General features: G+C 37.1%; 1 protein-coding gene across 1 annotated transcript in view; it reads right to left on the bottom strand.

Annotated features, from left to right (window-relative positions):
* DOCK2 (dedicator of cytokinesis 2) overlaps positions 1 to 15,962 on the bottom strand; it is a 4,134,711-nt gene that overhangs the window by 2,951,269 nt on the left and 1,167,480 nt on the right. The window contains exon 22 of the mRNA XM_044069535.1: positions 8,620 to 8,754. Within this exon, the coding sequence (XP_043925470.1) occupies positions 8,620 to 8,754 (135 nt within the window). The remainder of the gene's footprint in view (positions 1 to 8,619; positions 8,755 to 15,962) is intronic.

The following is a 15,962-nucleotide window of genomic DNA, read 5'->3' as shown; positions in this document are numbered from 1 at the left end:
CGGATAAAAATATCATTCTGGTTTTATATTTATAATAATATATTATAGCACTGATGTAATGACTGTGACTGCACTGACAATTATCAATGTAGAGGAGACTTTTTACTGATAACATTGTTGTTTTTATCTTTTTAATAGTTTTTATAGTTCAAAAAATATCTGCATTTCTTTGTGTTATGTTTTTAAGTTGATTTCCAAGAAACTGCTTTGAATGCAACAATGTGTGTAGGCTAGTAGAGGCGTAACATGCCACATCAAACAGATGTTAATGAGTTAAGTATGCTTTTGCAGAGAAGCCAAAATCCTAGACAGGGACTTTTTTCTGCAGCTTCTTAAATGGCATGGGCGTTTGTGTAAAATAAAATAGTAGATCCCTTAAGAAACCTTTTCACCACACCTGCTTTTGAAAAAGACAAGGCATATCTGAAAGAAAACTACTGCAGTAGTACAGTGGTGCCTCAGTCATATATAAAGGTCTGTCTAGTTACTCTACACTGTATTTTGCTACAAGCTCAATGCTGTGAGACAGGTGTAATTTTATTTCTTCATATGATTCACAACTCAGAGCAAATAAGCTACTCTTTTTTAACATAATTTGCAAATAGAAGGATGTCATAATTGCAAGCTTAATACAAAAGGTTGTGAACAGACTGTTGGGTCAAGAAAGCAGCAGAAAATCTTGTAATTGCTTTTGCATTTTACCTCTCCTTTTTTGTTCTGCTGCACTGCAGCTGCACTTCTGTGTCACCAGTTGTGATAACGTCTACGTAGCCAGCACATCTACATGCCTAGCACTGCTTGAAGTATTCCAGGTTTTGCCATAGCTGGATTGCAAGTCTGTTACCTGTCTAGGCTACAGTTTTATCTTTGTGTAAGTCAACAACTGCACAATACACAAAAGTATTTGTATGTCAATATGTTAGTTGTCCTATCACCTACAAAACAAAAAGTTCACAAATGCTACCCTAAATATAAAATTATTTCTCTCCTGCTATTATTATCTAGAGCTGTACAAATCAATCATGGACCTATCAGTAATGCAAATCACTATACATCCCATCACTCCAACTCTCATTCAAGATAAAAACAATTAGGAATTCTTAATTGTGCTGATATAACTAATACTTTTGATAAAATATAGCTTTGGTCACCATATAATAATATAGATAGTTGTGTTTTCAAAGAAACATGGTCAAAACCACAAGTAACAGCTGTAGAAACCCATTTTTTTCCATTTTTGCTCATAGGCAATCAAGTCTACAGACCATTAAAAGCCTATTTAATAAACCATATTCAGAAGTTCACTCCAGTCTTGAGAAATATAGCACATGCTAGACTGGGGAAAATTTAAAGATGCTCATACAGTTATCTAGGTCTATGTTGAAGGTGGCAAGATGTTACTCTGCTTTACATTTAAGGAATGTCTGTTCCAGAGATTGGGGGTATGTAGGGACAGGAAGCTATATGACTAATATTCCTTATTTACCTATTGATGAAGGCTTAGTTACTTTAACCAGGTTTTTGTGAAATCATTCATTCAGTGAAGGAAACAAATGGGAAGCAATGGATGAGTCTTTCATGGCTCAAAAAGCTTGCACCAATTATAATGGAGGAGTCTGTAAGAGACAAAGTACAGAGAGATGGTTCTAGTCTCTCAGGATAACTGAGAATCTCGAGTCGGTTGACCTTTTAGTTAGGAATTACTGAGATCTCTCAAATAGAGTGACATGTTTAAACAAAAACATGCCAAAAATGGCACTGTATTCAAGAACGGGTCAGATAGGTGAGTAAAGGAGAATAAAGTAAAGGATAATAAATAATAAAAATCACTAAAGCAATGGATGAAGGCAAAATGGTACTCACCAAATACCTTGAAATGACCTACGTTTTTAATACAATTCGTCACTCAGGCATGGTAGAAAAGCTAAAAAACCTAGACGTAAACACGTATGTCACCTGCTGGACTGGCAAATGGCTCACAGATAGGAAACAGATAATCAAAATAGGGGAAGTTACCTCCACAAAGAGACCAGTCACCAGTGGAGTTCTGCAGGGTACTGTGCCGGGACCTCTCCTGTTTGGCATCTACTTTTCTAAAATAAAAGCCAATACCAAAGGGCTCTGGCTGACTAAGTTTGTAGACGACTGCAATCTAGGAGAAGTCATTGAATTCCCAAAGGATTAGTCATCATGCAGGAAGGTTTGTCTCAAATAAATAACTGCTGTCAAAATCATGGTCTGAAACTAAATGCCAAAAATGCATTACTGTATTCTTTGGGAAGTCATATACCCCAGGAAACTATCACATTGAAAATACACTCCTAAGAGTTGACCTAGATGTTCAGGATTTGGAAAATTGTATAAACAGTGACTTAACTTTTGACCAACAAGTGTCTACTATTGTAAGAAAGTCATTCGATATTGCACAGCTTATAAGCAAAGGGATTATGTCTAGACCTAGGTTGTCATTGTCTCCCTTTACTCAACTGTCATTATGCCAATGATTGAATATAATGCCCACTTTGGCATGTATCTGTTCAGACACTTGCAACAACTGGAATGCCCACAGTGATAACTAAAGCTTAAACAATATGTCCTACATGGACCAAATCCAAGTCCTATCACTATGGTTAGTATCCTACAGACTGTCAAAAGATCACCTGTGCCTAGCATACAAAGTATCCCACACCCATTACTGATGGATTTACTGCACATCAGCAGGCCAAATGGCAACAGAAATACTCAGTCTAGGGATCCGAATCTCTTGTGTAACATCAACAGAATAATTTAAAGGAGCAGGTATATTTTACAGAGGCTACCTCTGTTATGGAACATACTGCCCATCCACATAAAACAAAGCTCAACCCTGTCCATTTTTAAGCACACCTTAGATCTGTGGATGGGAAACAGAAAATCTATCCCAGGACTGTCCCCTGCACCTAATAAATGTTCATCTCATGCATGGGTCTCCTCAAATTATCTATGGTACGATCCCAGTTATTCTCATTAGGGGTAATATATAATTATTGACCATGGGATGGGTAAGGACAATCTATAACCAAATGGGATGTTATTTCAGGATTAAAATGGCCCGTAAGGGCAGCTAGTACTTATCTATGACCTTAATTAAGACTTCTTTGGATTTACAGGAGATACATTTGGAAATGAGACAAAGCAAAACAAGTTTTCTGAATTACTGCACATACATGAGAGTCAAACGATGCAAAATTGTCAACAATAACACTTACATCCCTTGGAACAATGTCTGACTGGAAGGCTGTATCACCTATATGATATGATTTGGAAATGTTTTATCTACCAAAATAAACTATACTACATTTTAACATTTAATTTGAAACCAATGCCCTGGAACCAGTTGTTAACATAATCTAACCCTTATTGGAGCAATTGTGTGCCTGGTGACAATCGAATAAGAACACCTAGTTTGCAGTTGTCCACAAACTTAGATAACTATAATCCAGGTGTGTTGTCCTGAAGATCTCCAAAACAGATGGCAAATAAGACAAGAGCCCAACATTGAGCTCTATGGCTGAACACATATGGCTGACCACTAGCAACTTTCTGCCTTCAGAACTGGTACCTGAGACTCTTAACTATGTGGGTTCTGTCACATAAACAGTTAGCCACCGTAATAAACACACAGTTTTCTATTCATATTTAGAATTCTGTCAATAATGCATGCGGAATAGTGTCAAAGGCCTTGACCAAATCCAGATATGAGTGTACTGCAGAAAGCCTATCCTTACATCGAAATAGATACTTGTTAGTCCAGCAATGATCAAAACCCGAAATATCGAAAATCTAAGCATTGACCCACAAAAGATCTACCCCTCCCCCTACATACAGTGTTTTAGGGGAAGCAAGTGTATCACCAATAACAGATAATTACAAGAGAATGATATATCAAAGCTTTACAAGCATGGTATAACAGTCAAATTAATGATATGGACCATGCAATATCAATTAAAATAAAACATTATACATTTCTGGAGAACTAATATGATTATAAATTCCTGTTGAACTGTGATTCAGATTGTGCAGTGCTGTTTACAACTAGAAATGTGAATAAGCAGTACACAGAAATTCTAACTACTGATGGGCTACCAGTATGAAGCAAACATTGAGGCCACAATAGATGAAAACTATCTCTTGACATGTGGTCCCAGATTTATCTGTGAGTGATTTGCGATCAGCACTCAAATACATGATGACAAATGTGTGATTTGTGTCTTTTTGTTGAAGGATCTAGATAATTACAGTTTATTTGGGAATTCACTTTTCTCCAAGACAAACTGATCTCTGAGTCACTAAGTAGCAGGGGGTAGGGGAGGAACAGGTCCCAACACTTTTACTAATGCTTTAACATTGAAACAGTATTTTTCAGTATTCTCTGTTTCACTGTCAGTTTGATACTCAGTGATCACACCAGAACTTAAGTTAAGAAGCTCTTTTCGCAATCTTTAGCCTTCTGAAATTAATTGCTTAGAGTTACAGTGAACACAAGTATGACTCTAAAAATCAGATCAAAGCTGCATGTTATCAGTTTGCTTTCGTATTCAGAAATACTCCGCTACTGTAACACTTGCTTACAAATACTTCAAACAAAAGAGGAAACATAAACTGGGATTAACAAAGCTGCCTCCAAAAACTGCATCACTGTGACATCCATTTTTGCAAAAATGACACCAATTTATACTCATCAAGTGTTCTACATCCATCAATGCAAATGGCACAACAAGAGCTAAACAGCTTAATGGTTGATTCAATTATTGTATCTCTGTATGCAATACCTGCAGCCAGGCTGGGTTTCAAGATGGTAAGTCTTAAAGCAAAAGACTGAGGTGTTCATTGGTTCTCCCTCTTTTACTATCTCTCATTTTCTCTCTCTCTCTATGAGGTGGGACTGGGATGCATGAAGGAATATTAGAGACCCTTGTCAGTGATTAAATGACCCTCCCTCTGTAGACATACTCAGAGTGTGGGGGCTTTCTGCATGCGCACACGTGTGTGTGTGTGTGTGTGTGTGTGTGTGTGTGTGTGTGTGTGTGTGTGTATCCCAACATATGTCAATTTTGATCCATCCAGTTTGGCTTTGTCAAAGGAAGGTGATGCTTACTAAACTTGGTGGACTTCTATGAAAAGGTGACTAAGGCAGTGGATGAGGAGTAAGTGGTGTATACTGCTTACAGAGATCTGGCTAAAGCATTTAATACAATACCCTACTCAGGCATTGTCAACAAACTTGCAGAACTAGGCATACAGAACTAGGCATACATCCATTTATAACATGCTGGATAGCTAGCTGGCTTATGGATAGGACCCAAGAGGTCAGGGTCATTGAGGCCACCTTCACAAAGAGGCCAATCACATGTGGAGTCCCTCAGGGTTGTGGGCTGGGCCTGCTCCTCTTTGGCATTTACCTTTTGGAGGTCAAAGCCAATGTCAAATCCCTCTGGCTGACCAAGTTCACAGATGACTGCAAACTGAGAGCAGTCACTGAATCCCACCAAGAGATCACCCTTCAGGAAAATCTAACACAGAATAACACCTGGTGCCAAAGCCATGGCTTAAAACTGCATTATAGTACTTTTTGTGAAGTCAGCTACCCTGGGTTACTACATCATTATTATTTACTATTGATTTGGCATTTGTTTACCAGGAAAGTCCGACTGGGTCATGAGGTACCCATTTTTCAATGCAGAACCAGGGAGAAAAGCTCCAGATACATATGGTTAACAGAATGAAAATCTAGGCAGACATAATAAAGCCATAACATTCAAGCACAAATATGAAAACAACACATTAGTTTGTCAGAATGAGAACTTAGCAGATATAACAAAGTCATAACATTCAAGCATGAAATTTGAAAAACTATACGTTAATTTGTCAGAAAAAAAAATCAACAGACATAATAAAGTTATATTGTTCAAGCATAAATTGTATGAAAGCCTGATAATAGGAAGATTCAGCATTATTTACATAATAGATGATTATCATAATGATTATTAATATTCTAGAGGTCATGAAATATGGTAACAGTTTATACTGGTGAAGGCGAAGGATAGTGCAAGTAGAGAAGGGTAGAGTGTGATAGAGTGGACAGCAGGAATAGATGTGGAAAGGTATAAGTGTAACCTCAGGGGAGTATGTGTAGGGGAAGGGTGGGTAGGGTAAATCAGTAGTGGGGATAGAGAGAGTAGAGGTAGCAAAAGGTACAATCATCAATAAAATACCTTAAAAGGATCTGAAAATTCATTTAAATAGTAACCTAGCCTTTCACAAACATGTGTCCATGGTAGTAGGAAAATTCTTCTGTGTTGCTCAGCTTATAAGTAAGGGCACGACATCTAGGTCCAGAAGGGTCCTCTTACCTCTGTACTCAGTCCTCATCAGACCCATCACAGAGTATAATACCCCCGTAAGTATGTACCACAAATTTCCTTACAAAAAGAATACAGGTAGCAAACACAATGTCCTATATTAATTGCCTCAAAGCATTGTCTCTTTACTCAGTATCATACACACTTCTGAGAAGTGACCTTTGCCTGGCATACAAGGCTTCCCTAGACCCTGTTGTGATGAATCATTTGCATACATGCAAAACAAACAGCATCAGCACTATTAGTTTTCACTTGTGATATAAACAGAACATGTTGGACATACAGATATATTTCTCCAAGCATTCCCATTCTCTGGAACAGATGCCCCCCTACATGTGCAGCAGAGTTCCTTCTTAACCCTATTTAAATGTAACTTGAACCAATGCATGGGTAATTGGAAATTCACCCCTGATTTGGCACCTATGTCTGTGATGGACTGAGGCAGACAGTAAATCATCCCCTATATAAATCAGATTGTAGGTCACATTTGTGTTGTACGGCTAGGCTTATAAGGGCCCTAGTGGTGGTTAGACTAGTATACACTTATGAACCAATGTAAGGTATGGGCACAGCTTAACTTCTAAGAGAGCACCATTCTGCCTAATGCAAGCAAACATGCATACCTCTCAATTGTCCAGATTTTCACAGAATGTACAGATTTGTTGCCTCATATTTTGGTCTGTTTCTCATAAAATTTGTGGTTTTTTGGCAAATCTCTGAGGACTAAAGTCATTAAATAATGACACACACTTGAGTTTCACACTATATACCTGTCGGAAAAATGCATACTAACACAATAGCTGTTATTCTAACACTTTCCAAGTTTGTAAGAGTAATAATTAAAATCTGTCCCTATTTCTAGACCTTTGTCCCACCATTATTTCCCCCATCATTTTAGGCTTTGTCTAGATTTCTTGCACTGAGAGATTAAGAGGTATGCAAACATGCACTGTGTCCCACAGCCCTGTATGTGGCTCTTTCCCCTCCTTTAGTTAATTAGCACGGCCCAGAAATAAAATCACGGTTATGAAACCACAACATACATCCATACTGTTGACAAAGCAAAGTGATAGATGAACTATAAAATAAATATCTGAAACTAAAAGAACATAAGAAACATAATAGATAAAACGGAAACTAGTAGTACTAAAATGCAAAGGCTGAATCACAATTTGATTTCCCTGAGTTGTGAAATAAAGCAGTTTGATAATTTACAGATAAACTGAGTCTTCTGTGTAATTCCAAAACAATAAATAAAGTAATGGGAATGCTCAGTGAGAATCTATAAATGTATACCCAAAAAGGTCAGCAAATGAAATTAAACAAAATGTGATGCACATCAATAAAAATACTACAGATTAACCACAATTAAACAAAATGAAATTCAGTCTGTGAGAGAATAAAGGAATATCTAAAAGAACAATTAAACTACATTGTTCTAAGCAGATTTTACTGACTTTTTTGTGAAATTAAAATATAAAAATATAACCTGTTTTGCACTTAAAACCCATGTACAAAGCTAACCTGACACAGTTATTATCTTACAGACAGAAATACTCAGAGACACCTGAAAAGACTGCATTTGTCAACAAATAACAAATATAAAGAAGTATGAAATGTTTATTGATTATGAAGCCTCGGGCTAAATTGCTCTTGACACAACTAACAACAAAATGGTAGGAATTACGCTGTATAATACTTCAGCAGTTTACCTAGCAATGTAGTTTGGATATAAAATAATGAAAAAACATCTGACAAGTTTCACATTATGTGAAAACATGCCCAAAGGCAAACTAAGGAATCATCTAAGGCCAAAATACTGAATAAATAGTGTATGCAGAAATTATAAAATAATTTCATAAAGGAAACTTGTTCCAGTTCATGTATTTCTTTCATACAGTTCTGGCAACACTCAAATAAGGTTTTGCAATGTCTATTTTGTTTTTCAAAGTCAGGGTGCATTGAAAGAGGCAATGAAAAAAGTATTCTGAATAAAAAGCAAACAGTAAATTAATTATTCTGTCAAACTGATGAACGTGTATCTGAATGCAAAGTGACTTTGGATAAACTATGATCTTTAATCTTTTGCGTTAATGTAAAATGTGATAAAATAATCTATATCAGCACTCAAAATTACACTTTCCGAAATGCAATAATGATGTATTTGAATACAGAAACAAGTGAAAATGTATCAGTAAAATGTATTTTTATCACTTACTGTCCAAATAATTTTCTTGAGCGTACGATAAACTTGAACACATACTCCAAAGCTTTTAGAGTCCTCAGAATTGGTTCACATTGTTCACCTCTACTAGAAATATCCAAATAATTCCTCAGAACTTGCATCAGTTTCCTAGTGAAAGAAACATTGGTGAGAACAGTTTAGCTATTGCACAGAATATGAACTTCAACTGTAGGAATTCCTTAGAAGACAAAAAAGTGAGGCCACTTCATGTTTCATTTTACATAGACTCGAGTCCCAACAATCATACCAAAACAGCACCACACCCTAGTTCTTCATGACTAAAAAAAAAATATTGTTCTAGTATGCAAAAGCTAGGCTACAAATGAAGCAGCCACATGATTAAAATAATAGATATGCTTTTACCATATTATTTGATCTAATAGTGAACTTTCCTTGAGAGGAGCATATGTTAGGTTCATCCTGTCATCCAATCAGAACTCAACAGTTGTCTTTTAAAGCTTCTGCACTGCTGGGCACATGCAGTGTTGACAGCACATGCTGTGATACTATGAGCTAACTACAACAGCACAGTTGGCCATTGGCCCATCAGTTTGCCAGCAATCAATGAACAAACACATTTCATGTAAATCAAGAAAAAACAATGAAGATCTCACAGCTACACTGTTAACAATTTGCATACAGATATATCCTTGCCTATCTTACAGGAAGAACTGATGCTGACTGCTGGGCATGTCCACTGACAGGGGACAGAGAGAGGGGATATCTGAGACCGACCAAGGATCATACATGATACAGTAAGAACTTATTTGTTATACCCAACATCAATGACTCTCTTCGGTGTTTCAGTGACAAGCTTAAATGCCATGCAGTAAATCTATGACAGCGGAAGGAACTAGAAAATAAACAAAAGGCCAGTGGTTTAGAAGAGTTGAGTCCTGATGTACAAACATAGCAAAATAAAGTCATCACTGTGAGTTATAAATGAAAATATAAGAAAGTAATATTTTGTGAACAGAGGATCAGCTAGCTGGCCACTGGACAGAAATCTGCAACGGAGATATCTTTGAAGCAAACAATACGGAAGCAACCATGCATCAACTGGGGTGGCTTTTAACAACAGCATTTTCCAGATGCATGACAAGCCAATTGATGGTACAAAAGTTAAAACAGATGGTATTTCATTTAGAAATAATTTTTTCTTAGAAAATGCCAACCTTTCATTCTCTGAGGCAAGGGAGATGAAAATGTGTTCAGTCTCCCAAAACTTATGCACCTAGTTCAAGTGAAACCTGAACTGGACATCCTGGGTATGGAGGTGTGGTGATGCACTCCTGAGTTTGCCATCCTTTGGATGAGATGTTAAACCAAAGCCCTATCAGTTTGAGCTGGTGGTAGCTAAAGAGAATGCAAAAGATCCCACATCACCAATCAAAAAGAGTAGAGGTCATTAATTTAACACCACATAACGACATTATTTGCATATCTGCATATTTACGTAATTTAAAAAATGTACATATTTACAGGCATTTCTTTTTTATATGGCTAAGCCATGCAAACATGCACAATTTATACCAAAGCAGGAACCCCAACCCACCCGAGAAAACTAACTAATGAGTCCTCTCATCGATACAATGACTAGACTATGAGTCCTTTTGTGTATTTCCTCACTCAGATAGACCAGGCAAAGATCTCCTGCCAGAAGGTGAAAAAAAACAGATTCACAAGTGCAATGCTACCACAAACCTCTTAAACAACTAGCTAGAAATCCCTTACTGAAGGCAACTTCAAGACAGCCTTACAGCAGCAACAATGAGAGGAAGAGCATCTTTTGTTTTAATTAAAAAAATATCAGTGACATGCACACATAAAAGCAGGAAACAGTAGCGATCACTGAAAATAATTTAAGTGCAATTTAGCTATCAAAGGTACTTAAATTTGCCTAGATGACACTGGATAAAAGTGAAACACTTCTTGAATGCAGGTTAGGATTCCAAGCTTTGCTGAGCAGGAGACAATATGTAGTAAAGGAGGTTTACTCAAGAGCAATACTGGTTTGCTGGGTAGGCACACAGTATTATGGATCTATCGAAAACAATCGGTGGGAAAATTACAAAAATGGCTTATACAACAGTCGACAGCAATGAAAGAGGGGCTAGGGAAATCAGATTATCATAAGGGGTAGAGGCCAGAGACACATCCTTATTATAAAACAGCAGCAGCAATAAGGATGGGAGAGTTAGGAAAAGAAACAACCAGGCTAGCTAGACAGGCATGCAATCAAAAAAAAGCAATACTGGAACTCTTTCAGAAACTTTAGCTTAATGTGTTAGTGGGGGATGGGGCAGACACATAATGCAAGTTTAAGCAGGTAATTAAAAGATAAGCAAAATATAAAAGCATTGAAGCACAAACTGGAGCAGAGACAATTCTCTCACTAATGACTTGCTACTACAGTTTAAGGCACCAGACTATGCAGAAATTTAGCAGTAACACTGTTTATGGAAAATGCAATAATAAATTACTAATGCTCAAAATATTGCAGGAGTACACAGCTGTGCCACAACTGTACATTAAACTACAAGACTATGAACCTGCAGGGTTTAAAATACAAATGGATAGCTTTTACAACTAATTCTACTTGTGGAAATAGAAGTGCAGAGTATTGCAGAAACACAATCTTCCCACAATTGTTAATAAAATTACAAGACTAAAGTTCCAGAAGAAACTTAAAAATGCTAACAGATGGAAAAGAGCAGAAAAGCAGAAAGTATTATTAATACATATGTCATTAAGTGCAACTCAAACATTTAAGCAGAACTGAAACAATTAAAATAATTCAATACTCTATTTTTTAAGATAGTTACTCACAATCTTATCTTAATGTCCCTCTGCGACTAGCCTCAATAATAACACTTGGCAATTGTTTCACCAAGTTTTATTTTACATTTCAAAACAGCTTAGAACTTCTACCTTTTATTCCATAAGTTTCTTTCATCTAACCTTTACAATGTTATCAAGTTTTACACACACTCTGCATGCATTTAACACCCACTTCTTCCAGCTCATCAGTTTTAAACTGTAAAGTAACATTATTTAACATTAAAGCTATTATCAGAAAACAATGAATTGTTCCACAGATAAATGTCCTTCATTTTGTTACACAGCTCCAGAAATTCCATAATCAGTTCCTCAGTTTCGAATGTTAAGTCACAAAAAGACTCTGTACCAATATCTATAAAAGACTGACTTTCTTTAGCTTTAAAATTATAACATTGTCCCACACATAATATACATCTATTGCAGTGTCACTTGTGTTCTTATTTTCACAGTTGTCCTTTTCTTCTTTTTAAAAAACAGTTTTAATTAGTTTGTTGTTCTTTTTTTCCTGCTGTTTCTGCTGCATATGGTTTAATTACTCCATTATCTGCCGCCACAAAACCTGACACCCTCTCAGTTTGTTGCTGCCTTCCCCTTTTACTTTGTCTTACTGCTGTTAAGTTTTAACTACGGCATTCTCTGCTGTCACATACCCTGATTCCTTCTCTATAGTACCATCCTAAGCACTTCTGAAAAATGTATCTGTTATCTCACCCAATGAAAGAGCATAACTGTCATTTGGATCACCCTGCTAGATTATTATTACAAACTGCAAGCTTTCCTGATGCCAGTTCAGTTATTTGCACCACTCCAACAGATTTGCTTACTTCCTTCTTCACTGAGACAGCTAAGTGCAGCTCATTTGTATCATCCAGTAAACACAGGAATCTTTGTTAACATTCTGATGCTCCATATTGAACAAAATGTTCTTCAAATTGTTATTTTCCACTTCCAAACACTTTGAAGCTTTTCTCTGCTCCTCTATGCTGCTGCTTCCCTTAGGCTTCTTCCTTGCTGCTGTAGTAACCCATCTGTGCCATTTAGCAGCTACATAGAGTAGAAAAAATTCTATGTTGACCAGGCAAAATTTCCCTTATTAGTATAAATACCACCTGGCATCTCCCCTGAAAAAAGTCTGCTAGCCTAGTGGGACTAACCCAATCAGTAAAGGATGAACAGACAGATAAACAGATAGATAGATAACAAAAAACAAACCATAATATACTCAAGAATTAATAGACGTATCACACGATACAGGTTTTGACATGGAGCCAACTGTCTCCCCAGTCTTGGTGACACCCTTAGGGGTTTAGTGTTTGGGGCTCCACAGAGACTGACAGTATGTGTGGACAGTAAGTAGGACCAAAAGATTTTCCTATATGGCCAGGGACAAAGTGCCAACAATGACATCCTCCTCAGCCGACATGGAGTGAGGAGAATAAGCTTTGGTCTTTTCTTCATGAATCATGCAATGAGGTGTGGAATCATCAGGAAATGATAAAACATATATGTGAATCTTATCTGATATGATCTTGAAAGAAGTGCATGACCTCCTCCTTAGTCTGATACACCAAGAAGAAGAGGGAAAACACCATATTCTCCTGACTGGTAAACAGGCCAGCCTCAGGAGCGTCCCACTTCCAGAAGATCTCACATAGGCAGAGCTGATCAATTTGTTACGCCAAGTGTAAGCTAGAAGAGTGGGTCTGTGAAACTACCAGCAAGTTTACTTATCCTGAGATGTGAACCACTGATTATATGATGCCTTTGCTTCTACCCCACTGCCAGAAGAGCATCTTCTCTCTCTCTACAGAAGGTATGAATTTTGTTTGCTTAGGTTCAAGAGGAAGAAACTGTTAGTTGAAATTGAGGGTTGGAAGCAGCTTTCCTTCCAAGGCCTTCAAGTCTGGCAGAAATGATAATAGCTTGAAATGGCTGATGTGGATTCCTGTCTCCAGACAAGATCATTTTGCCTGAAATGTGGAGGAGCCAGAATGAGCTTTTCACCCTGCTATTGCGACAGCTGTTCTCAGAACCTGTGAGGTGTCAAGCTACAGGAATGGAAAGGTAACCAAAAGGCTGGTGGGAACTATTTTTCACGCCATGATCCAACAGAAGGGGTCTGAAAACATGAGATTAATAAGCATGTGACCCTCTGCAGCCACTGACATCCCACAAACCTGTACTCTCTGGTTTAAAAATGGTATAAATGAAGATCGTGCAAAACTTTATAATACCTATCCTGCAAATAAAATATTTCAAGAAAAAAATAGTCACAACAACTACATGAATTTCAGAATGAAGGACTTGTACTTCAGGATGTACACTCCCAATCAATTAAATCCTCAAACCATATTTTCAGTTAATTACATTTGTAGGGAGGGCTAGAGCCCAGTTAACACCATCCTCGCTAATAATGGGAGTAGGTTAAAAGGGCACCATCCCTTCTACCCTATATAAAGGGGTTAAAAGTATAACATCCCTCCTACCTTATAAACAGGGGTTAAAGGGCACCATCCCACCTACCTTATAAACAAAACTATTTGAAAATACAGTCTGTAAACATTTGATGCTCTTTGTTACAGGGTGTAGGCAGAGTGAAATAATGCCAGAGGCTGCAGTGACCACTGAGCCCAAAAGGCACAGGAGGGTTTGGTAGATCCATACATCATATCCTCACTTAGGTTGCTAAATTCAAGATTTTCTAGGCCTTCTCCAAGGGTAGAAAAAAACTGTACTTTCAGAATCCCACTCAGAACGAATGAAGGTAAGACCTTAATATGGGATTAGATGAGCTACTCTCAGTTTACTCTGATCCCTAGGTACTACAGCCATGAAAGTGCCCATATCAGGAATAATATCAGGCAGTTATTTAGCAGGGCTACCAGGAGTTAGACCACCAGGTGGAACAAACACATGGAGGCCCTTCTTCTGCAAGGCGTTGGCCACCATCACAATCATCTTGGATGATATTGGGTATAGACAGAAGTCAAATAGCTACAAAATGTAAGTGAAGTGATGCACAACTACAGCAAAAAAAGTCTCCTGTGGGTACCCAGACAATGATGTATCCAAGTGGGGACTTCCAAGATGGCTACACATTGAGTAACAGCTAAACTCTACTTCTTTCAGTGTGAAAACAGAAACGCAACAGAGAAGACCAGTAGACTTTTTATGTTTATGGCTAAATTTAAGTAACTGGCTAGTAAATGTACTGCCTGGATGTTAGGAAAAAAGAAATACAGTACACCTGGAAAAAATCAGCTACAAAAAGTGAAGAAGAAACACTGACTAGAGAAAGTTCTGCAGCTCTTCAGTAAAAAGCAATGTAACCTCCAGACATGACTTCCAGTAATCTACAGGAAGATATAAGACAACTGTACATAGACCTGGTTAAAATAAATAAAAGACTAATGGAGTATATCAACATAAACAACAAAAGGCTTGCAAAAATGGAAGAAGCTTTAAACAGATATTCAGATATAGGTGCTGTTTTTTTTCCTTTCGCCCTTTTCCCTTTCTTCTTGATCAGTTTTAAGAAATGTAAGCACTGCAATGTAAAAAAAGCCTGGTTAAAAGAGCATAACAAAAAAAATGTGTTTTTTCTCATTCTTGCATGGGGGATTTACTAGATTAAAGACCTTAGACTGATTTAGTAACAAGTTTTAAGAGAAAGAAAATAAATGAAAAAGAATATTGAATGTTATGAGGCAAGTAAATTAATGCTTAGTAGCAGTTTTGTATCTGGACCTCATGTCTCCATGGAAACAATGTGCTAAAGAGAAGCTGACTGTTTCTCATGTCTTCATGGAGACAATTTGATAATGAGAAATTGGCTGTCTGGTTCTCATGTCGCCATGGAGACAATTTGATAAAGAAAATTTGGTTACAGACTGGTGGAGAGTGACTGGCTGATAAAACTTCAATATCTGAAGATGTACACAGTTTTGTGTGTTAGTATTAAATAGGTTTCATGGGGTACTGTTTATTTTTCTGAGGACTTTCAATAAAACAAAACGTTTTGTAAGATGTGACATAGGCTCAAATGGATATCACAAGAAAAAACTGCATAAAAGTTCAACCTGCCAAACAGTATATGCATGTAACACAAATGCTGGAACTAGACATTTAACAAAAAAGGTATTATACATAAAAGGTGGGAATAATAACTGTTTAATACAATGATGCTTTCCGTAATGTATTTAATTGTCAATGGTCTCACAAATAAATATAAAAAAGAAAGAATAGTGAACTACACTACAAAATGAAGAGTGCAAATAGCAATGTTACTGGAGACATACTTGGAAAAAACTGAACATGTACATTTGATAAAGAAAGGTTTTCAGGATGGTTATTCAGCAGAATATCTGGGACAAAGGAAAAGAGGAGTACTTACATTAATTGCAAGAGGTACTCCAATAGTGACAGAAGAGGCAGCATGAGACAATTTTATACTGTTTCAAGATACACATCTCAAT

This window comes from Protopterus annectens, chromosome 4.part0 (genome assembly GCF_019279795.1).
Source record: "Protopterus annectens isolate FY-2018-M chromosome 4.part0, PAN1.0, whole genome shotgun sequence".
NCBI lineage: Eukaryota > Metazoa > Chordata > Ceratodontiformes > Protopteridae > Protopterus > Protopterus annectens.
This window is presented reverse-complemented; position numbering and strand designations above follow the sequence as displayed.